The sequence below is a fragment of the Falco punctatus genome (assembly GCF_963210335.1).
Source record: "Falco punctatus genome assembly, chromosome: 7".
NCBI lineage: Eukaryota > Metazoa > Chordata > Aves > Falconiformes > Falconidae > Falco > Falco punctatus.
This window is the reverse complement of record NC_137587.1, coordinates 7,666,517-7,691,473: the sequence shown is the minus strand read 5'-3', so window position 1 is coordinate 7,691,473 and position 24,957 is coordinate 7,666,517. Positions and strand designations below refer to the sequence as shown.

Below are 24,957 nucleotides of genomic sequence, written 5' to 3'. Positions count from 1 at the left end.
ATAATGTCACTCACTCTCCGCATACAGCTGATAAGCAGTTGAGAGCCACTCCAAAGTGAGGGCGAGATCCTCTCTGTGGGCTGCTGAGCAGATGGCTCTGACCTGGCATTAATAGGCTGCAGATTTGGGAAGGTGTGTGGTGGTGGTTGGGTAGCACTTGCCCATGGCTCTGTGGCAGGGCTGCCTCCCTTCCCCAGCTTGGGACATTGTGCAGCTCCGTCAGCCCTGTGAGTGGGACCTACGGCAGGCTTTGTGTGTGCGAGATGCTGAGCTGTCTGTTCCCTGTGCAGGTTCCTCGCTGTCTCAGCTCTCCAGCGTGCCAAGGAGATGGTACAGGCTGCTGGAGGTGCAGTGGAGATAACTTGCTGGCTCTCTTGTTCCTTCAGGGAGCAAATATTTAAAGTGCTCTGCATTTTAAGGTCTACAAAGACCTTGCCTAGTGGTTTGTTGAAGGGCTGATTACATCAGACTAGCAGTCTCATTTCATGCTGTTAAACCACATTAAGTCAAAAATATAACAGGGAAATTATTTATGTTGCTTTTCCATGTGAGCGATAGGTGGAATTGGAACAGGGTTGTTGCTAATTCATGACTGGGAAGGTGGTGTCCATTGTGAAGTGTTTTTGGTCAGATGCGATCATGCTGTGACAAAGTTTGAAGTTTCTCAGAGATAAAATATGTAAGAAAATACTATGAGATCCCATAGTTATTGTCCCAAACTGCAATGTATTGCTATGGTAGCAGTGTGCTGTATGAGGCTGCTAAGGTAGTACTTATGCTAAAAATAAAATGATAAGAGCAGAAAATTATTAATTCTCAGTGTGTCTTGGAGGATCATTGTGGGAAATAGGTGAGGCACAGAGTTGTCATGTCAGGATTTACTCTCTCAAGGTTGGGATTCAGATCCTGGCCACTGCTATAAAGGATGCTCAGTCTTCTGAGTTTTTCTTGAAGACCATACTACTGTGCAGTAATGTTTGTTCTCACAGGCTGAAATGTGTGAGGCACAAAACTGGAATAGTGGGAAGCGGCGTGGGTCAGGACTGACGGGTGCTGACAGCTCTGGAGGAGCCTCAGGTGGCCCCAGCTGAGTGTGGGCAGCCTCCCTAAAATCTCAGCTGCAGTGTCTAAAAGGCAATGAAGCACCCAGAAGCGACATCTATATTTCATGGGGTTTGTGTCTTCTTCCTCTCCTGAAACAGAACTGGCACTGTCTCCTTTCAAAACAGCTAGAAAGGGATTACCTTGGCTTCTCGCAGTCAAAACAGATAGAGAGGAATTGCCTTGGCTTCCCTCAGTCAACAATGCTATTCCTGTTTAACCATTTCTGCCTGGTTTCCCATATATTGATGTTACAGAAATCTGTACCACAGAGGTACCCAGCTTCCTTTACAATGTCTTTGAAATATTCCCAGGATTGATTGAAGTGACCCACAGAGACTGAGATTTCGTTGTGTGTGTAAACCAGGGCTTCAGCAGCCTGGGGTTGGGAGAGATTGGTAGGCTTTTTGGGGAGGTGTTTGGGCTGTACATGGACATACGCATCTCATCTGTGGTTATCTATAGAGAGTTCACACCTGCTGCTGTGATTTACAGCATCTTTTGCTGGTTCTCATAGAGTTAGTCTTCAAAAACAGGGAGAGAAGAGCAGTAAGGTTGAGGGCTACTTCTGATGCAATGCATCCTGCCCAGGAGAATCAAAAACTGGGGCGAGAGCCCCTCTGCACTGGGGTCTTTGTGCATGGTTGGTGCCATGCTGGGCTTGCCTCCCTCCCCAGCTCAGGCTCAGCACAGAGCTGTGTGATGGGGCAGTGAATTTTACTGTGGTGGTGGTAAATGTTCCAGGGAACTGTGAACTGCTGGGAGCACATCGCTGACTAATTTACACACATTATTATATTCCTATTCCCATTTCATCAATAATTCCAGGCTTGGGTCATCACTTTCTCTCTTACTTCCCTCTCACTCTATTCTCTTTCTCCATAAATCATGGGCTATTTTAGTGAAGCCGCTGGGGAGCACACAGGAGAAAGGTAAATGGACAAGAGCCACGTAATATTTTTTTTCCGGTTGCTTTTCAAAGCCCCCCAAAAACCCCATGAACTGAGCCAACATCATGATTATTGGGAAGACAGATGATTTGAGCATTTGGAACTGTGGGTTTTTTTCATTTTACACCTCTCCTAACACCTCCTTTTTCCTGCTTCCATTCTCCTGAGCCAAGCTGTTAACAATTAAAAGGAATTACCTTCCCTCTGGTTTTGACTTGATTTTATTTGTGTTTATAGCAGTTTAGCTAACACGCTCCATTCAGGCAGCTGCAGGGAACAGACCTAGTTTCCACTGGGCACTGGAAGCTCATGTTTCTCTCCAACTTGTGGGTTTTCTTTTAATTGATCTCTTTTGTTTTCTAAGTGGCTTGTTTTTCCTGCTGGCTAAATTTGCCATACTGACAGCCCTGGAGACTTATGGTTTCTGCAGGTTGCTGGGTTAGGTAGGACAGAGGCTGTGACTATGTCAGATGTCCCCTCCATTTCTTAGTGATTCTCCTCCTGCTCAACTTCTCTCCTCACCAAACAAACTTTCCTGCACTGCCTCTTTCTGCAGTGTCTGTGGGCCTCCTCCTTCAGAGCAGGGTGGGCGGTGAGTTGAAAGGCATCGGCTGGGAGCAACAGCAGCCCCAGTGACTCCCTTTGTCCATCCACAGCAGAAAACACTTTCCCCAAGCAAATACTGCCCCACAATATTTGTCATCCGATTTGTGAAATCTGTGTTCATGCTGGCTTCTGGGGGATCTTGAGTCTCATCAGCTCCTTTCCTGCTTTGTTTCTGTGCTAACGTTAACCATTCCCAGAGCTGGTTTTGTGCCCAACCTATCTCTGTGAACAAGCACCTGTGTTAATGGAAAACTTCCTTTTTAAGCAGGGTTTTCAAACAATGAGCCTAGCTTTTTGCTGTCTGTAGTTGTCATCTTAAAACATCCTCCTTCCCCAGGCATACAGTCACCCACATGCAAATAGGCAGAAGTGAATTAAATCCCAGTGTTAACAGGTATAACTCCTGCTCACTGAAGGCAATTGGATTTGCTCGCTGTTAGCTAGGGGTGAATTTGGCCTTTTTGCCAAGTCACTAGACCAGGGTAAGTGGTTAAGTGCTTAGGCAGTTCTTATCATCTAAGCTACAAGTTTCCTATCATCTAAGCTGCAGGTTGCCACATATAATTTGCATAGCACATGTTTGCAGGTTGCAAAGGTCCCTGTTAGAGTCTCTGAAGTGTGCAAGACATACAGTAAAAGCAGCTATTGCGTGACAGGCTGACAGCAGCGTTGTCTTCTCTAGTGCTTGCTTGGTGTGCTAGGAGGCATAACTAAAGCAGTGGAATGGGAAGTTTGGATAACATCTCCCCTTGCCCTGTATCAACTTTTTAACTCTAAGGAACTCTGATCTTTGCCTTAAGCATTTTTATTGCAAGGTAGTTGTTACCAGGGAAGCTTCAGCACCATTTCTCTCAGTAAAGTTGATGATATTGCATCCATCAAAGGAGTTAAATATTTTTGTATATTTTTACGTTGCTCAGTGTTGTGGTGTGTGCAGATCACTTGGTGAGCCCCTATTTGGTCCTTGTAGTTTTGGGGATATAGATGTCCTTGCTGCTTTGGAGGACTATAGCCAACTGCAGGCATGAAGAAGTGGCCAGAGTATCAAGAAATGTAAATGAGTAAAATTTACATGTAATGTAATGTGAAGGACAAAATATTAATAAGCTTTATGGTAAAGATATGGCAACTAGCAGGACTAACTTTTTCCTTTCTCTTCTTCTTTTGACCCCACAGGTCCTGCAAGCTCTGTGAGTTCCAACCAGTGAATTATGGGCTGGGTAGCCACCAGTGCATCATGAAGATTGACTTTATTTTTGCCCTCTCAAGGATCACGTGCTTTATGAATTCGCTCTCTCCTCCATCTCACTGCCACCTTTGTCAATATTGTCATTGCTTCTAGGAAACCAGAATCTGAGGCTTAGGCTTCAGCTCTCCCTTTCCTTCCTTCCTGGAACAACCAGTGTCACCTTTGTGTTCTACCAAAAGAAACCACTGTGGGTTATTTTGCCCTTCACAAAAGTACATCGGCTGGAGAAGTCACTTCATATACCCAGTACTTCTGACATAAAAGCCTCTGGATCCTGAAGGATAGTTGACGTATTTCCTTAGGAGGGAGACATTTCCTCTTGGTCACGTGCACTTTCTATCTCACTTTCCACTTGCTCTCCCTCTCTCTCTGTCACTCTGTGCTCTCCTCCTTTTCCTGTTGGATTTAACATTTGGTATTGACTGCTGGGATTCTCCTCTCAGTAGTGTGGCTTTTGTTCTTCTCCTAGGGAAGAGCAGATTCTTGAAACAATGGGCTTCACTCTGCACTCTGTGTACTTCACCTTGAAGGTGAGTTTGCTGCTGGGCTCCTTGCTGGGTCTCTGTTTGGGTCTGGAGTTCATGGGCATCCCCAACCAGTGGGCCCGCTACCTCCGCTGGGATGCCAGCACTAGGAGTGAACTCAGCTTCCAGTTCAAGACCAACGTCTCTGCTGGGCTGCTCCTCTACTTTGATGATGGTGGTGTCTGTGACTTCCTCTGTCTGTCCCTTGTTGATGGGCGAATCCAGCTCCAGTTCAGTGTGGACTGTGCAGAGACTACTGTTATCACAGAGAAGCAGGTCAACGACAGCAACTGGCACTTCTTGATGGTCAGCCGCAATCACCTTCGGACGGTGCTAGTGCTCGATGGTGAAGCCAAGCCAGGTGAGGTGCGCCCACAACGCCAGTATATGAATATTGTCAGTGACCTGTTTGTTGGTGGCGTCCCATTGGACATCCGTCCTGCTGCCTTGACCCTTGATGGTGTTCTGGGTGAGCCTCCGTTTCAAGGATTTATCCTGGATCTGAAATATGGGAACTCTGAGCCGCAGCTCCTGGGCAGTCAAGGGGTCCGACTGGAAATGGAAGGGCTTTGTGCAGAGAACCCCTGTGAAAATGGTGGCACTTGCTTCCTTCTGGATGGTGAGCCACACTGTGACTGCTCAGCCACTGGATATGCTGGCAAGCTGTGTTCTGAAGGTAAGAGAATACTTCCTTGCTTCCTATTGATCTTTATATAACCTAATTTGTCACTTAGAAGGGCTACAGCTGAGCCCTTATCCCTGCTGGTGGCTATCAGAGGAATTAAAGTTCCACTGTTCTTTTTCCAGCTGGAAGTAATGAAATGGGAGTAGACAGAGAGCATGAGCATTTGCAAAAAGTGCCTTTCTGAAAGGATGCTGTGTTTCTAGCATGGGCAGATTTTTATCAGCATCTTTTATTAATAAGGGTAGAGAACATCAATTGCTAAATACAGAAGTATCCTATGTTGGTGTTGGTAAAAGCAGTGGTAAGATGTTAATCTTAGCTGTCTGAGTGAATTTCACTACCCTGCGTCCCTGAAAGCTGAGTGAAGTGTTGGTAAACAGGAGCCATGTATATATGGCCGACATAACTAATTGACAGGACATTGCAAAAGTTAGGCCATCTTTGATGTTAGCTGTTGCTAGTCTTGGAAGCCCCATGCTCCCCCTCAATTGCTTCCATACTGGTCACTGAACGGCACCTTGATTATTTTAGCATCCTTGATTAAATTGATTTGGGACCTGCTGAATGATTTTACTTAGTATTGCAAAGAGAAAATCAGTTTGAGTATCTCTACGTTGTTTCATACTCTTTTTTTAAAATTTGAGTCCAGAAGTTTTAAGTAATGCAAACCACACGATGAAGTGTATTTCAGTTTTTTTCCATTGGTCTTTAGTAGTGTGATTGTAATTAACGGTGTATGTGCAAGAGGCTTAAGTAAGTCAACTGGAAATCCCAGTGTGAATTTCAGAATCTCATTACAGCATTTTTTATGACATTTGGGTTTAAACACAACAGTTTGGGCTCAAGTCAAGGATGGAACCTGGGCAAGAAGTGTCCAATCTCAAGGAAAAAAAAAAAAAGCCAGATATTTTGTCAAAGTGGAAATACTTGCAATAATGTCTTATCATAACTGGCATTTGTTTACTTCTTTTGGCAATGAAAATCGATTAACCAGAATTTAGTATGTAAAATGTGAAAGTGCTGAAAATAAAGTTCCTATACTGTTGCTGTGTAAGCAAAAAGTCCTACAGAAATACTATGTAAATACCGCTCTATGTTTACAGTATAGATGGAGAAGCTAAGCTAACCTATCTTTTTAGGAAGGGAAGGTTTGGAAAATAAACATGATATCTGTATGTCCATTAATTTTAAGGGGCTTTTAATGATAACAGAAAATTGGGCTTTGTGTCCAAATATTGCAGTAACAGTACATGACCATTAGATAGGAGGTGTGAGCCTGTAAAGGGCTGAACACAAGAATTCTTCCTGGCAATTTGTTCCACACCAATCAGGTCCAAACCAATAATGAGCGAGAACTATTTTCTGTGCTTGAACCGTGAATTGCATGGAGCTAGAAAGCCTGCTGGGTGTGACCAGGCACTTTGGTAGCTGGGCTGCCAGGCCCCCTCCTCATAAGTTTACACCTCATGTCTAAATGCCAGTTTTGGGTAATGAAAGATTGCAAGAGCCACACAGGCATGTGGAGACGCTGAAACACAGAGGTATGAGCCTCTTTCTACTGCTGGGCTAATGGATCCAGACCCCACGGGGGGCTGCTCAAGACATCAACAGCATATGGTTTTCAGTGAATGTCTTGAGAAAATATTGTGAGTGAGGCTTCCATGTTCCTGCGGGACAATTGTGAGAGCTCTAACCAGGGCTCGGGTGGTGGAATTTCTGCCTTTCCTAGGTGGGTGGAGCAAGATGAAATCCACCTTCTAACAAATCCAGGGATATTTCTGTTGTAGGCATCACAGATCAAGCAGTGCTATTGTTACCTTTTGAAGCCATGCGTCACCATTGCTGTTTGTTTCCTATAGTGATTCATCAGTTTCCAGCCCAACCTTCTATTAAGGGTGAGCAAAGAAGTTTGTCACCATGTACCTTCTTTAGTAAATATTTTTAACTCACTGTTAGCTGTGGTCTGTTCACTCACACAGAAGATGGTGTGCCGAGAACTTCTTCAATGGAACAAATGTAGAAGTTTCTGCAAACAGTCATTGCCTTGTCCAGTTCTTCAGTTTTCTCTTTTATTACTTCATAGTGTATATTTGTTTTACGTTAGAATTTTATTATCAGCCTTGTTTTTTGCCTCCTTTATGCTGCAGCAGTGGTGATTTCTGTGTGTTAAATGCTGTCACCCAAGAATGTTAACAGTGTCTGTACAGATGGTGAAAAGAAGGGGGAAAATGGAAGAAAATCTGTTTAGTAAGTGGAAACAAGCAGACAAAGAAAAGTGGCAAGGAAACAAAACAGGAACCAAGTTAAGTATAGCTGCCTTTTTATCTGACTTTAAAAATGTAGCAAACTCCAAAGACAGCTCTTTGAATTCTGTGACTGTGGCAGGACCTCCACTGATGATAGGAATGGCAGAACTGGATGCAGGCTTTTCCTGCCGATGGTGTGATTGGCCATTAAACAACTTGTATTTTCTTTGTTTGCTTTGCTTTTTTTTCCAAGAGATGAAGATGTTTGTTATCAGAACTGTTCGCCTTTGTTTTGTTTCCTCATCCTGCCTCTGTGTATTTTCAGAAGTAGCATGTTATTTTACTCTCAGTTTCATTTTTGAAAAAGATGTGCTCTTTCAACTGGATGTCAACAACTGCCTTTTAAGGGGGGGGTATCCTTAACTCCATTACGGCATTTACTAGTCTGGAGTCTGTGTGTGTATTTTCATTTCATCACCGGAGTTGGCTCTTTTACTGGGAACTGATGGGATCCAATCAATAACAACTTCTGTTTCAACGGCTAAATGCAATACGTACCTTTTTAATAATGAGTTCTCTTGACAGTGTCCAGGCCATTACTTGGCTATTGACTGATACCTATATCTGCAGATGGTAAAACCACAGCAAACTCATTTATTCTGTGGCCAGAGAAATAAGAAATAAATAGCGATTGGAACCTGCTGATTCTGTACTGTGACGGAATGAAGCTCCATTTACAGTATTAAGGGTTACTGTAACACAAAGTGCAGTTCCAGTTATGGTGAACCTCAGCAGAGAACAACTATTCCTTACTGAAACAAAACTGTAAATCCTGTCCAGAATGTGCCCTCAGTGTGCAGAAAGATTTTTGGTACTTAACGTGCACCTAGAGTTACCAGGATTGTGTATATCGTGCCCAGGTGGGTAGCTGAGCAGGCCTTTGCTGGTCGGTGAGAAGTACGATTTCTGTTTCTGAGTGTATACAGTAGGAGTGCAAATGCAGGAACACTTTGGAAGGTTTGGCTGTTTTGAATAAAATATGATACCATTTTTATTGCAGATGGAATTAAGTGGTTCATTGAATATGACAGCTCTGTAGGCTACAAAGGATAGCTGATTTGAGTTAGCAATTAATTTGTATGTTTCTGGGCAATGGTGGCATTAGACATGAAAGCTGAAGTCAGAGACGTCTTCCCCTCTAATAAACCTCAACAGTCTCTGAGGGATCAGGCTGCTGCCATGAGAGTGAGGTTCCTGTAGAATTTAGGCAGCACAGATACATTCATGTTGCTGGAAGAATAACCCCAACAAAACTTTTCCCATGCAAAGTTTGAAAACTGTGCTGGTGTAGCAGCCAGATGAGCATGTCCATATCTGCTCATTTAGGATCACGCTGATGCCTTTAGTCTGCAAGAAATGCTCTCTTCCTCTGACATGGCTGTGTAGAGAGCGAGTTCACTGATGTGGACAGCGTGAGCACAACATTGCACGTACAAGAGTATTTTGGCCCAAGACCGCACCCTCTCCCTAGGCGTCTTCTGGACTTTGTGAGGAAAGGTGAGCAGAAGATGTGCTTAGAAATGACATTAACTCTGCTTGTAGTTGCAGAACCAAGGCGTTGATGTGATCACCAGCTTCACAAAGCACCATGCTGAAGCCTTTGTGTTGCCTGCAGGGGCTGTTTCTAAACGAAGCCTGAATAGGGGCTTGATTGCACCTCTTCCCTTGATTACAGAGCAAGATTTCCTGGGGATGCTGCCTGCTGAATGACAGAGGAGCCCGTTGCTCTGTAATTATCACACTTTTAACTGCAGTGGGAACAGATTTTTCTATAGCCCCTCAGCTTGGTTTAAAGCGACAAGTTACTGCAGGATTTATCCTCCACCTGCCCCTTCGGAGCAGCCCAGTTTTGGCTGCATCTAAAGGGACTGCCTAGCCATACTTGCAATCACCGTATCTCCCTGCCTGCCGCCCCAAAGTTTGTAATGTTAAGGGCTAGTTTGGCACTTTGCCGTGAGCCTGATGGGTGCGCTTAATTTGCATATACATTTACATACATTTTGTAATCAGAAACAAATGAACATGACCATAATATTTGCTTCCACTTGCATATTCCTTGATAGATGAATATAAATTGGTTGTTGTTGAATTCACCAGCAATAAACAGCTGCAGACCCTCCATTTGGTCCTCTAGAACAGCAGCAGAGCACGAGACAGAAGGCCGTTCTGGGACACACTTTTGGGGGCCCATATCTTCACTCACCAGTGCAAAACTCTAGAACTGATGGTCTCCAGGGGCTGCAGAGTAGATATTGCAAAGGGCAAATCTGCTGTTCTGTGCCACTTCTTATGCCCCAGCTCAGGCCATCGCGCAGAAACCTGGTAAGAACTCTGCTCATGTGACTGGATTTTGCAGAAATTTGGTTTTCCCCATCGCTTTCTCTTGCTCATTCTTCCTGATCTAAGTACCGTTGGTTGTATTTAAAATAGTAGCCTTTTTCCAGTCTGGTTGTGCTTTTTTGATGCTTTGCCAGATGAGCACCAGAGAAAGACGATGTGTTAAGATATTAATTAAGGTTTATAAAGTGCTTTGAAACTCCAAAGCGCAGTTTAAGCACCATTTGTTATTCTTAATGATAAATATTAAACTTGAACCGGAGCTGCAGAATTTCAATTTAGATCCTATATACCCCTTCACAGAAATGGCCTAGGACTTACCTCCCCTCAGTAGGCATGGACTGCTGGCAGCTCCAGACCTACTGGATTTGTTTCGTAACCTCTCCTGCTTGCTGCTTTTTTTTTTTTAATTATTATTTTTTATTTATTTATTTATTTATTAACCACGGGGAGGTTACAGGGCCCTGTATGAGTGTGCCATTGATTCAAACAGTGTAGCTGCAATACATGCTGACAGCTATATTCTTCTTGTTTCACTCTTCTGTATTATAGATGACCATGAGGCTGCGATCCTTTTCTGCTTGATTGCAGATCAGCTGCAGACCTCAGGCAGCAGACAAGTTACAGCCCTCAGTTAGGCAAAGCTTGAACAGCTCTGCTGAAATGAACCAAACTGTGGTTGGGTACAAAGGAGGTTGCCGTTTGGTGTGAGGTGGAACTGGTGAAGAGTGAGAACAGTGTGTAGACAAGAAGGACTTGGGACTTGGGGGAAAAAAGCAGGATGAAATTGTTACTTTATAAAAGAGCTATAGTTCACAGAGGCAGTTTAAAGCAGCTGTTTTGTCTCGTTTTTTTTCTGCCTGATAGTATAAGAGAACAGTTCTTGGCTATTGCAAAGAGCAGATCTGAATGGGCTGAGTAAGCTTCTGGAAGACTAAATCTAGCTGGAGTCTGGATACCAGCTTCCTCCATCAGCCCATAGATCAGCCTGATGGCTCCTGCTCTGTCCCAAAGTGTGCACAGCTGGGATCTAAACTAAAATTTTTGGGTGCTACTAAATAAAGATTTAAATAAAATAACTAATAATAATTATGAAAGTGAGCAAAGCCAGAAATTTCTTTTTCCAACTTACAGTCAGGAGGTAATTTGATTTGAGAAGGAAGGTTTATTTTCCTTTGGTTTTTGCCCTAAAAAAAAAAAAAAGAAAGGAGGGAAAAAAAAAAAAAAGAGTTGATCTATTATTTCTGTCAAGACTTCTGCTGAGCTAGGCAGCCTGTCATGGAGGTCAATCAGCAGTAAATATAGCCCCAAGCAAGACAGCACATGCTGTAGCCTTGCTTTCATCCTTATTCCAGGATGGAGGTGTGCAGACCCTTCGCCACAGGGTAATTTTCTTAAGTATTGGTGGAATATGGAGGGAGATAACCCTCCCAGATACTTTGAGAATGCTGGAAACGACGCAACAAAGCTACAGGGAAAGAAGCAGAGGAGGACCGCATCCATCTGGCAGACTCTGGCACTACTAAGAGAAGATGAGCCTCTGCACGTCAGCCTCAGCACTGAGTGCTCCTGGGTGCGGGAGAAGGTGGTAATCAATGCAATGAAATGATAGACTGGCCACCTGTCCTGGGCCAACTTCTGATTTCACTTTACCTCTTACTCTTTTGCTGACCCACTTTGAACTTGATGGACGGCAAAGCTGCTTTCTCTCCCTATAGAATGCAAGGCAACTGCCATGTTATTGCTGTCCAGAGACAGCAATGTGACCTTTGGGTGTATGTGTGTGTCTCTCCCACAATCCTTCATTGCAGACAGGCTCACTGCCATTGTAAACCTACCCCGCGGAGCAAAACATTTGCCCTTTTTCCGTCTGTGAACAGGTCCAGGAGCTGTCAGCTGGGTGCAAAACAGCCCAAGGGGTAAGGAGGTAGATATGGGTATTTTTGTATTGGGGATTTTGTATTTATGGGATATATGTATTTGAATGTGTTTGCTCTGAAATGGGGCTGGGACCTGGGTACACTGGATTCTCATATTGTGTTGCTAACAATGTTGTCAGTCATGCTATGTCAGCTGTCCAGGCCCTGCCTGCATGTACACTTGCTCACCTCATTATCCTGGGAGGAGACTAAGGTGTAACATATAATGAAAGCAAGCTAGGGCAGCAGAACTTGGATTACCCAGTCATAAAGAACACTAGTGCCCAAGAGACTGATTTCCATTTCTGCCACAGGTTTCCTGCATCCCTGGGGTGATTTGCTGGCAGACTAGAGGACTCAGAATTGAATCAACTGACCTTTCTTTGCAGGGGATATGTACCTGGTTTCCTTTGTGTTCTCAGTTTCCATAGCTGAAATATGTAGCCAGTGGGCCTTCCTGTACTCTAGGTATTAGAAATCCGTGTACTTCTGTATGACAATGACACAGATGTGTAAATACCTTAGCAGGACAGGTAAATGATGATAATTGATGAGCACCCAGTAGGATGACCTGATTTGATTGTCAGTTTTCCAGCTAGGCTTGCAGTTAGAAATTCAGGTTGTCTTTCCTTGCTAAGCGACCATCCTTGAGTAGTGTTCCTCATCTTTTTTTTTCAGTAGAGATCTCCCAGTTTCCTGCCATTTCGTGCAGTCCCACACCATGGGTACTCAGACCCTTCCTGGGCTGGGCTGCAGTCGCGTTGGTGAAGACAGAGCCCAAGCAGCAGTGTAGCCTCTTCCCTGTTTGGTGACATGGAGCAGATGCTGCACTGCAGGGTGCTGAGAGGTGCAATAGGAGAAGGAGAGCTTTTGAACCTTTTTTTTTTTCTTTTTTTTTTTTTTATCTGTCCTGTGCGCTACACTGACTTCCCCCAAATGTCCTCTGTCATGAACCTCAGACGGTGATCAGATGCTTTTCCTTGTGGGGTGACCCACCTCTGCCTACCTGTCTGCACTGGCACTCTCCCTGCTGTGGCTGCTGGTTCCATCCTGCCCCTTTCGCTCTCCACACTCAAGACTTGCCTTGACCTTGTGCTGTCAGGGAAAGCCATGAGAGTATAAAAGGCCACCAGAGCAGAATGGCAGAGTTTGCACTTCCTCTGTTCCTGTATGAATCATTGCATATAAAGCAGGACAACAGAGAAGAAAGCCCATTAGGTTGGTTTTGAGTGTTTAATTAGCCCAAAGCTGGCAAGTGTTTTGTGGTTCTGAGGTGATGAAAGGGTAGATAAAATCTTTTTCTTTTCCTGTTAACTCTCATCAGCACAACTCTAACTTTTGTTGTATTTGTAGCTGGTCTGCAGTTTGCAAGGTAGGCCAAGGAGGAAAGGGGTACTTGGCTCTCAGGATTTTGCTCTGAGGTGTGATTTTCCTTCTCTTACACATAGAATTTGGCCAGCGAAGTAACCTGAGTGAATATGATGGGCTTGGCTTTGGCTCTGAGTATTTGACAGAGACCTTTACCAGAAAGGAAGAAGCAGTTCCTTGGTAGAGGCAGAAATTTGAGCTGTAGGTTAAAACCAGGCTTCAATCTCTAATGCTGCCGGCAGGCCCCCGGGTTTTCTTGGCTGCTGCATTAATTCAGAAGCCTTTCTCAGACTCTGTATTCTCTTGGGTGGATTTTCATTTCTTCTCAGTTTGTTGCCTTAGTACTTGAGAAAAATGACACTGAGTTTTCCAAACCTCTGGTGTGTCTCCACAGGCATGTGTTTGATTTTTCTGGTCTTTCCTGCTGCTTCCATCCCAACAGCTTGGCTTTTGCAGTCAGAGTGCCTCTCAGTACCTTTCTCCTCAAGGTAACATAAGAGAAATCCTTGGAACTAAAGGCAGTTTAGTCCACAGAGGCTGGTCAGAAACCACAGTTGAGGCAGAGGTGGATAAGCGAGATGAGAGCAGCTTGTGTTGTGATCTGCAAATTTCATAGCTCACTGGCATTTGCAGCTAAATTCCTTAAGCTCGTTTTGACATATGGCCGAAAATATATTGCTTGTATTCCCCGAAGATTTTTTTTTAAAACAGAGAGGAAGTGTATGGAATCATTCCTTAATAAATTACTGTTAAAAAAAGAAGGGGAAAAAAGAAAAAGATGAGGTTTGTGAAGAGGAAGGCAGATTAAATTGCTTGTCTAAGACCACCTGAAAGAAAAATCTGGGAAAGTAGCCAGAATTTCTGTGCTGTTGCTTCTGTCTTTCACCTTTTCCTCTGTGGCTCATGTGAGAGCTGCCCTGGGACTCGGTGGGTAGGAGGCAGGGGGCTGCACAAAGGGACTACCCTGCGTGATGCCTACCAGACCTCTGGTGTAGTTTGGGATCTGTGTCGGTCCTTGTTATTCACATAGCTTTGACTTTTAAGGAAGATTACAGGCGATCAATGGACATAAAAAAATATGGATTGGATATATTGCCATCGTGAAGCAGTAGCCTTGTTACATCTGTCAGGATAACTAGAGCTAGAGGTATGTTTATATTAGTGTCAGGGATGAGGTGCAACTCATACAGACATATCTGGCTGAAAATTTTCCAGCTTAGGATACTGGTAACTCTGTGGTCACAGCAGCTTGGGAGGCAGTCATACGGTGATAGTGGTATGGCTATAGATTTTCTTCTAATCCTCTTTCTTCAGAGTTCCTCTAGTGGGCACTATGCTGTTGGTGAGCTGATTCTTTGTTTTTTCTTCGTTGAAAATAAAAATAAATTAGGGCTCCGGTGATGGAATTGCAATATTGGTTACTGGCTTAGGTGTCCCCTCCTGAGTTCTCTATTTTCCTTCATTACTTAAACTGAGATGCTCAGCTGTGTCTCAAATTCAGCAACGAACACATCTACAACTAATTCACAAACCTGCTGATTTTGAACAGATATGAGACCTATATACCTCTACACTTCATCTCTGCTTTGCATCTTACACATAAATGTATCTGTAAGGCAGTCTGTTTTTTTGACTGCCCTTTTTGTGGTATGTGCAAATGAAAGATGTGTGAAGCAACATTTTGACCAGCTAAGACACATCAGAATAAGACAGCTTGGAAATGTTTTCCTCATGAGAAATGGTTGTTTCATTCAAATCAAAATATTTAGAAAAAAATACTGATTTTGGTGACAGTCTGCAGAAAACCGATGTATTTCTATTTTCTAGAATTTCTGGATTCTGGCTGTTTAAAGTGTAGTCTGTATCAGTTGTGCATATATTTCTAGCTTACTTTATAACTTACTGACGTTATTGTCCCTGATAACACACCTGCTACTGATGAGCTGCAGTGTATCATGGAAATGTTGAAGTGTTTTAAGGAAGCGGCGTATGCTCCCACACTAACTGAAAAGCTTTAATGAAAACATGTGGACTCTACCCCACTGTGCTACAGCTGTGGGAACTGTTAGGCTCGGAAGTGGAGGCAAAAGGAGACCTAACCACAGGTTAGACTTGACCAGAGAGGAGAACAGATTTCCAGCTTGCAGACAGCGAGTGGAGCCTGCAGCACAAGGTAGGACGAGTCAGGTCGATGCCCTCTGAAACCTCCCAGAGGGGAAGAGTGGCCTGAAGCACTGTTATCATTTAAGTTAATTGGAAGTGACAGATCTTTAGGTACTGCTGTTTGCTGAGAGCTCCACTAAAGGAAGAGCCCAAGGAATGAGCTTGAGTGGACAGGACTTGAGTGGGTTATTCCCTGTTTGACTTCTCAGATGTGCCAGCATCACTGAACAGCGCAGATTCTGAACAGCAACAGTGAAGGCAGCAAGGCTGCTTATTTTGAAGAACCACAGCTGCTGATCTGAGAGGTTGGGATTGCCAGCAGTTCCGTCTTAAGCTTTTTAGTGTGTAGGATTGAACCTAAGTAGTTTGCAGTGCAGCTGGACCTGAGAACTGGGCAGTGGGCATTCCCAAAGAAGAGTATAACAAACACCTCTCTGCAAGAAATGCTCTTTGAAATGCATCCAGCCCAACCCGAATCACCAAGGCTCTGCCTTTGAAAATCACTTGGGAACTGCACTAGTATGGCGTGACAGCCATTCTTGAGCTCTGGGATGTTTTCCCTGTCATTGCCGCTGCCAGTGTGGTGACTCCCAGTTTGCCTGAGGCAAAGGATAGCTAAACCAAAGTACTAAGTAACAGATCCTCTATCTCAGGAGAACAATTGGCTGTGATTTCAGACCTCATTTGTCAATGGTGTTTAATTATAGCCCTGCTACCACTTACAGTGGAGGTCACTGCTTGTGTTGTAGGTCTATTTAATGCTCCCTCTGGCCTTAAAAATCTATGAATCTATATCCCACTGTTTGGGGGCATTTGTAACAGTCTCCACTGGTTTTCTTCCAGAGCTGAAACTGCTTAAGTTTCTTCTGTTTACTTGACAAAACGTTGTTTGAAAGCTGACTAAAACAATGTAAGCAGCTTTTCAGGTCTGGGAGTGAAAGGAAATGTAGGTTTTATCTGGTTTAGTTTCCGTCCTTACACTTGCCCAGTTGTTTTCTCCTTGTGAATAGCTGGCTGACTGTGGGGCAGTATGGGTACACAAACTATTTGAGCTTGCAGATAATGTGCCATTAATGACCTGTGCTCTAGAAAATACATCAAATGTATGGATCATTGTATGATACCGTTTCTTGTACATCTGGTCATGTCAACTTAACATTTACCTCATACACCAAGTGCTCTTTAGTAAGGCAAAGGCTTCATTCATACTGATGAAGGATGTGCTGAACTATGAACTAAACCCAGATCTATTTTGATTTGTTGATCTTGTCAGTTTACTTTTCAGTTCCATTTTGAAAAGTGATTCAGGTGTTGTGGAGCCTTGTGGCTGGTTTGGGCTTCTAAATAGTTGTTTTGATCATTTTTACCTTTGTATTGTATTTATTTCCATCCTTTTTTACCTCTAAAGATTTGGCCCAAAAAGCACATTTCTCTATGAGATTCTCCCCTTGCCTGTGTTTGTCTTTAATAATTTTAATGATCTGATACTGAACTAAAACCAAGGCCATTCAAATATTTTTTTAAAACTGAGAAAAGAAGGAAAATTAATTGCAAAAATCCTGCTTTATTGTGATGTTAAAGTTGTGAGTTTCAGAATTGAATGGTAGTACCCGCTACAATCAAAATGCCACATGGCATCCATTCAAATGTGCTTCAGGCATCCTGCACTTGAATTGTGTGCAAGGCAGGAAAATAAAAGAGCTAAAAAGCTGTCAGGTTAATAATAAATTGTGCATACATGTGGCACATTTCATCAGAGTATTCCTAAGCATCTCACAACTACTGATAAATCAGTCAGCCTTCACATCATTCTACCACACTGTGAAATGCACGTTATCTCCATTTTACTGATGGAAAAACTGAGAGGCAAGCAGAATGTGAATTATTGAAGGGTATCAAGTCAGAAACTGCCAGAGGTGGGATTGGAATCCAGAATGCTAAATCCTAAGTATTAAACAATATAGTAGTTTATCTAGTTTTATCCAAGTGTACTAGAAAAGCTGCAAAACACTGTGGTTTACATTGAATGTGAAGCTAAAAATGGAGCTTTGGATTGTAAGGATTCTTGTGACATTTTGGTTGATAGAAATTCAAAGAAATTCTTTCTGGTGGAATGGATTACCCAAGAAGTTCTGCCCTTTGTGGCTGTTGTCGCATATCTTTGTCAGCTGAAACCATCTTGAACCAGTTAGTTCCCTATCTCTCGCCAGTGCGCTGCACTGTTTGGCCTATGCTTTATGTATTCCTCTGTTTAATGTTGGTTTAGTAATAAGGAAAAATAGATTTGTAGCAATAAAAATTTTAGCTGGTTTTGCCCATCTGTGGTTTATGTACTCTTCAATATAACTTTTCAAAACAGAGGAGATCTGGTTCTTTTAAATGTTTCCAGTAGAGAGAGGTTTATGATTTCACCCAAAATACCAAAATGAACACTAATTCCAGGTCTGTGAACGCTTTACTGAACGTCCCCTTGGATGGAAGGTGACAGGACAAAGTGTAATGGCATCTTACATTTCCCTTCCACTTTGCATTTCTCCAAACTTACCAAGGGGATGCTCTCATGTAACCTTCTCTTCCTGCCCAGTGTTCATTGTCAATATAGCCAGTGAGTTTTATTCGAAACTTAGCTCCAGAGTGGAGTGACTCCAACGAACCACTGAAAGCAGGACTCTTACATGCTGGGTTTCCAGCTGAGGGCTAGGTCTGACTTTATAGAAGGTTGTTCATACATGATGGAGACAGAAGAGGTTTTGGTTGGACTTTTTTATTTTGTGTGGTTATTTTGAGAGAAGATTACATGGAAAAAAACCCAAATTCCTGAAAAGTCCTGGGCTTTTAATCTTTGGTTTCTTAGAGCAGCTTAGACAGAACATTTTAGAAGAGTTCTTTCTTCTGTGTTTGTTGCCCTAAAGTGTCATCTTTAGACGCTGGAAGTGGTTCCAGTATGTCCCATTTCTAGTGTTGCTTGTGAAAACAAAGGCACATGAGTGAGCAGGAAGCTCTGCATGGAATGAAGATGGTGGCAGATGGGGCATGATGACCTTGTGCTTATTCTGGAAACAGAACATCATGAGAAGACTTGAGTAGAGGCTCTTTAGCCCCAAAGTGCTCTCATTTTCTGTGTAATAATGATGTGGGGCATTTAACCATACTTTCCTGCAACAGATACTCTGTTTTACTGTATTGCATATAGGAGTGTGAGTAGGACTCCTCTGCTCAGGGGTAGCTAACAGTTCTGACATGGAATTTATTACAGAAGCTGTTTAAATTAAATTATTAGAAGCTGTAAGCATTACTTATGGATTATTTTAGTGCAGTGCACAACAGAATTTAATTGTTGGTGCTGTGAAGAAGCACATCACTGGAATTCCTTCAGGTCCGTAATAGAACTGATCAGCAGAACTAGGCCAGAAGGAAACAGATCTAAACTAACAGGCAATGCTAAGATCAGGAGTGACATTTGTTGGTAGTGCTGTCAAAGTGGATCCCAAGACACAGAAAAGAGAGTGGCCAGTCCAGACTGAGATGTATTGCTAGAGCTATTAGCTCCACGATGGTTGGAGAGTGGTGCCCAGACCTGTGACTGTGTGGATCTTTTCCTTAAATCTTTCTGGCAGTCTTTCATAAACCAAACCACACATAAACATCAACACTCCAGCTGTTCCTTCCTCAGAGCAGAAGTATGAAGAGTTGATTTTTGTAGCTGCTTATGGCTCTGCTGCTTTTCACTGCTTTTCCTCCAGCCTAATTGTCCCATCCAGGCTCTGTTGGGCTCGTCACTCTGTTGGGAGTAGGAAGGAAGCAGGCAGCGCTCTGACTTTGGCATTCATCCTTGTTCCTCTTGCCCCCAACCCTAATGTGATAGGTGGAGGAGGCTGATTTCGGGAAGGGGAGGTGAAGTGAGAGAGGTGACAGATGATAGGAGGAGAAAGCAGAACTGTCAAGATGATCACGGCTGGCAGGGGAAGAGCCTCCTTCTTGTGACTGGCCGGGCCAGCTTTTGCATGCTGGCACTGGGAGGCAAAGCAGTCTGTGAGGCAAAGCTATGGGAGGCTGGGGGCTGGGTTCTGCTGCTGGAGAAAAAGAAGAGTCAGCAAGGGAGAACCCAGTCCTGCTGTGTGTTTGAGGTGAGAGGGCTGCCTGAGCATGGAAAACTGATCAGCCTTCAAGGCACCCAGCTGAAGGTAAAGCTGTACTTTCACATTTGCATCCTAGTATTTCTCTTCAGCTAAGCGAAGTATCAATGTCTTTGAGGATCTGCTCCATAAGTATCTGTGGGGAGGGGTCTAAACTTCCCTCCTTTTGATGTTTGATTGCCTTGCTGGAATTGGCCCCCTGATAGGAGAGAGACATTCCTCACACCTTCCTGGCCCTCCTCAAATACATCCCCAAAACCTTGTCAGGTATAAGAGCAATGCAGTGATGCATTAATTTCTCCTACAACAGTCTTCTCTTTTTCTCATTCCTCTGCTCTTGGCTTTGGGGACTGAAGTCTTCTGGGATTTCAGATGTCACTATTGATCCTAGTGGGCCCACACATTCCACATACACGAGATCAGAGGAGTTGTAGGAGCTTTGAGTCTCCCTTTCCTTTAATCGGATGAAGTAAAGGTACTGTGTCCTTTCATTTACCTCCAGACCTTATGACAGAGACCTAGATAGTGGAATGTGGCTAACACACTCTGTTTCTGAGAAAACACTCGTCTCTCTTATCTCCTAGACCATTTGTTCTGAATTGCTCCTGTCTGCCTGAGCGAACTCCTCCTGACCCCTCTAGGATTCAGAGCCCTGCCAGCTTTAAGTGCTCTGTATTTTCCAGGATTAATCATTATATGGGATGGACACAACAGGCATCTCTTCTGTATGTGGGAATCTCAGTAAAGAGCAGATGCCCGACTGTCATTCTCCACAAGAATGTGTAAATTGCAAGACATGAGGTAAAAGCTCCATCTGCTGGAACAGTCTTTGAAGGCCCTGTTGGAGACAAGCTCCAGCCTTCTGCTCTCAAGTGAGATGGCTTCATTCAGGGCCTCCTACAGCAGACAGGAAAGCAAAGACAAGTGTGGAAAAGACAGCGGGCTGGAAACGGCCAGAGCTGATGTCACCTGTGCTCAGGCAGCAGCACCAACGCTGTCTTGATCATCATTGGTACTGGAGCCAGGTCTGGTGCTTTCTAAGGTGATTGCCAAGGTTCTGCCTCCAACCTTGTCAGGAGTAGCCCAAAGTTGGCCGGTATCCAGCAAACCGATGATAGTCTGTGTGTTGTGAGACTGCACACTGGTGAGTGATCTAGAGTCAGTACGAAGATGGTCAGCACTGCATTTGAGACAATGGAAATGTCTTTCCGTACTGGTGTGGACAAGGGCTGTGAAGTGTAAGATCCTGTGATAAAACAGTACTAATGCTCACTAACAAAGGACTTGTTACATCCTAGTCATCTGGTGTAGGAGTATCATGCAACCCAGTACATACTAAGGTGCTGTTAAGTGCTCAGAGGCAGTTAAGAGTTTCAGAGACTGGAGATCAAGATATCAAGTATAGCTTACAGGATGTCACATGGTCCAACCAAAATTACTATAGTAATAAGTAGGCCTCTTTGACCATGCTAGAGCTCTTTGCCAGCATCAGTTGAGTAATACCTGGTGCAAAATGAGTGGAGAAGGGATTCCAGTTCCTCCTGTGGGACAGAATATGTCTATAGTCATTACTTCTGGCAAGATTTGATTTCTTTATATGTGTCATACATTTCCTGAAGGTGATCCTGTAGGACATGAAATTGTAAGAAACAGTCAAACCCAAATGTGACTCTGAAGAACTACTGAAAGGTGGCACCATGGCGTTTACGGCATTTTTAACAGAGCGATGTATTTAGACATTATTAGAGGGGACTGGCCAAGGTGTTTTTGCAGTTGGCACTGGACATCCCAAACAGTATGGCTATGTTTGCCATGGGGGCAAGGTGCTACCATGGAATGTTAGACATTAGAGATTCAAAGAGGTTCAGACCAATCCTGAATGTTTTCACTTGAGACATGGTAGCACAGGACAGGACTGCATGTTCTGAAACACCAGGAGGCCCAAATTGTGCTTTCTAGGGGTTTGCATTTTGTCAATGGATTGCAGTAAATAGAGTTCTCAGATCAATAGGCTTTACTTTCTTAGCAACCTGAATATCATGCCAAGAAGTTTAGTGAGATACTAGAGGATAACAGTCATCTTCTTCCCTACTAATACAGCCCACACACATTAGACACCTGCAAATATGCAGTGGCGATTAGGAGCACTTTCAGAGTTTGGTGAATAAATTTTTGTGGAGACAGCTTTATCCTCTTTTGTAAATCATTGTATGGCTGTAGCTATCTGACCAGTTTAATCTTTTCTATCTTTTTCCCCATTCTTTTTCAGGGTGTCACTCACAGGGGAGCTTGCCCCCAATAGAAGTGGGTGTTGCTTTCTCTGGGAGTCATACAAGAGACTATGTAGGAGTGAAGCAGCAGCTTCATTGCATTACACCAAATAATATGGGAGATTGTTTCCCTGTTCTAGGTCTGAAGGAACCTAGCAGATGCATATATATTGCCTTCTGTCACGTTTAGGATAGTGAAGTGGATCTTTATCCACTGACATCTCCAAGCTCAAGACTGGCTCACAGTTCTTGCATACCGTGACCAGTCTGTAGGACCAGTCTGTTTGGAGTGGTGCTGTAGACCCCAGTGTTCTTAACACAAGACCTCTTTTTTTTCTCCTTACTCGTCATGTTGGTGTGTGTGGGTTCATCCAGCGTTCAGCATTTGAAGCAGAAGGATGTTCTACTTCCCCCAGTAGATAGACGCTACAACAGTTACTCTTTCACACATAACAAGCAATTAAGTGCATGGACATTATGACTGATAGGCAATATCCTCCTCTTGGATAGCTTCTTTTTCTCTAGTTATTTACAAATGGGGATTAAACAGTATTACACTGGTAGGAAGGAATCAGTGCCTCCCAAATGGTGCTGTGCAGAACTGATACTATTTGTTAGGCTTCACCTCTGGCCTTCTGCAGCATGGCTGAGGTCAATATGTTCTGTGTAGGCACCATAAAAGCAAGGGCATCACATCTTTCCACCTCAACTTTTTATGGCTAATCCTGGAGAAAAAGAATTCCTCATTGTCCTCCCCATAGTGACAATGGTCATGACCATTCCAGGAAAATATTGCTATGAGGCACAGAAATCCACTTGAGCTATCTGCAGGGGTGAGTAATGTGCTCTCAGAAGGAGGTGAAGCTACAGTAATGTCCTGGAATAGAAAGCTGTCAGGCTGGTCTGCATAGTGCTTCTGCTTGTTTTACGGAGCTCTGTTGTAGCACGGCTGATAAGCAATATGCCCATATAATGTTGTATTATATAAACAGCTCGGGAGATGTACTCAGTTGTTCTCTCACTGGGAAATCATCAGGATCTGGATGTGGCGTTATTAACCTTGTTGCTCTACGCCTCCAAGCTGGCAGGTTTCCTCACCAGACTTCTGATATCCAGCAACTGGTGACTGCTGAAAAAGTCCTTATAAATGTTCTTCTGTACATTCTGCTAATACAGATATTTAATGACAGGCTTGTTTAGAAGGAAAGATACCATGCGTTCCATCTGCTGCTCCATATACTGCCTGTGCTAGGTTTGTATTGGCTTAATTTTTGCAACTGTGTAGCCTTCTATTACTTCCCCTTGTATGCTGCCTAATATCCAGGAATAGGTGGTACAAGGCTATGATTTTCCTGATCACCTGATTGGTTGTCACACTTGTCTAGATGTCCAGCTGGCCCCCATCCTTCTCCCATCTTATGTGGATATATACCAGAATGACCTGCAGATAATATTCCTTGTTGAATGGCTGCTGTGCATAACAGATGGGAGGTGAGTGGCTGAATATGACTACCAGTTTGCTTCTTACAGATTCAGGAGATTTTCATGCAAGCCAACAAGTTCTTATCCAGGAGGAGGTACTTCTCACAGTATGAGTTTTAAATAGGAGCATCTTAAAGTGAGCTGAACCCGTGCAAGCCCCTGGTAAAAAAAGATGGCTCCTACATTCTGTTCTTGCAACATGCTGGATTAATACTCAGTTCTTGGTGTTCACCTTGCAACAATATCAACATATTATGTACTTATGCAGTTACATCCAATCATGTATTCTGTTTGAAATTCAGTATTACCAGTATTAGTAATCCTTCAGGATCTACATTATACTGCCTTTTTTCAATGGAGACTTAGCTTCTACCTGAAGCCTCAATGTATGCTTTCTAAATTTGGTTTGAAGCAACATTAGACTGTACTATATTTGAATGTTTCTTCTTGTGGATGTCCCCTGATACAAAGACGTATCTTCAGCTGCTTCAGGTATATCATGCAGCATTCAGCTGCAAAAAAATGGTACCAAACCTCCCAACTTTATTTCTACCATGTCACTGGGGTTCTCTGCAAGTTATTATCTGTGCTGTTCTTCTCAAACTTGCCTTCCTCTGTGGAGAGGAAAAGAGTACATCTCTTGGACCACCTCCCTGTGTATTTTTGTCTATATCGAGCCCATGAAGGATACACCATTCTGAACCGGATAGAGGTTATATCCAGCTCTGTTTAAATAAGTGGGCTGTTCTGTGTATTCAGGCACATTTCAGCAATTGTTGCATAGGTTGCCATCCTTGAAGACAGTAAAAACCTGGCTAGTGAAAGTCCTGAGCAACCTGCTCTAGTTTGACCCTGAGGGAGTCAGGGCAGAAGGCAGAATAGATGGTCTTGGGAGGTCCCTTCAAACCTTATCTACTTTGTGGGTCTGTGAACTTGAAAGCACATGTTAGTGTCTGTTTCTGCATCATGTTGTGAGGTGTCATTACAGAATAATAAATTTTCTGTCTTCTTAAACTTTATGTCTTTTAAAAGATAGCTAGGTCAGATACCAGTTCAGGAATACCATCCTTCAGTCACTTCCTGATACAGCTGAAACACTTTTCTCCTACAACCCTGAAAGGCTCTGCTTCCCAATCAATTCCAGTGGGATCTGAACACATATTCTTGAAGAAGAGAGCACAGATATTACCCTTTGAGTAATTAGAGGGCATAGAAAAGAAGGTACAGTCCCTCTTCCAAGTCCCTCAGCAACAGTGCTTATGACCATCGCTGAAATCCATAGACAAATTGTGTCTTTGCTCCCTAATGGTTATTGTTTTGTTTGAGGTCTGTGTCTCCCTAGTGAAGGAAGTTTTTATTAGCTCTTTAAGTATGGGACTGATTCCCCACCTGGCAGTGAATGAGGCTCTGTAAGATGTTATCAGAATAAGCTGAACAGCTTTCATGCTGCAGTTATGGGCCCTGAATTGCTTGGGGAATAAGAGAGGGCTGTGGTTGTCCATGACCTCATCACAGACATGGAGGTACAAACACCCTAGGACAGCCTGACATATGCTGCTGGTCCTAACACCTTCCTTCTCCGTGCTTTTGGTGCATGAACACTTAAAGCTGGATCCTGGCTGGTGAGGAATAACAGTTCCTGGAGGAGAGGTACTAGCTCTTACTCACGCAACAAGCATCTGGTGGAAATTTTTTGCAGAGAGATTGCATTTAGAAATAAGAGCCTAAATTGTGTTCTCCCTGTGCTTAAAGACCCAGGTGAGGTATCAATTAGTGCTAGTGTTTGACAGTGTGCTTGGCAGTTGTCTTGGGGGGGGGCTTGTGCTTTCTCAGTATATACAGTGCTCAACACGTTTGTGCT

General features: G+C 43.5%; 1 protein-coding gene across 26 annotated transcripts in view; it reads left to right on the top strand.

Annotated features, from left to right (window-relative positions):
- NRXN3 (neurexin 3) overlaps positions 1-24,957 on the top strand; it is a 1,019,675-nt gene that overhangs the window by 47,306 nt on the left and 947,412 nt on the right. For all 26 annotated transcript variants that reach the window (XR_013929432.1, XM_080395263.1, XM_080395252.1 and 23 more), the window contains exon 2: positions 3,834-5,106. Coding sequence is in view for 25 of the 26 variants with exons in the window: in XM_080395263.1 (XP_080251389.1) it covers positions 4,398-5,106 (709 nt within the window). In the remaining variant the exon portion in view is untranslated. The remainder of the gene's footprint in view (positions 1-3,833; positions 5,107-24,957) is intronic.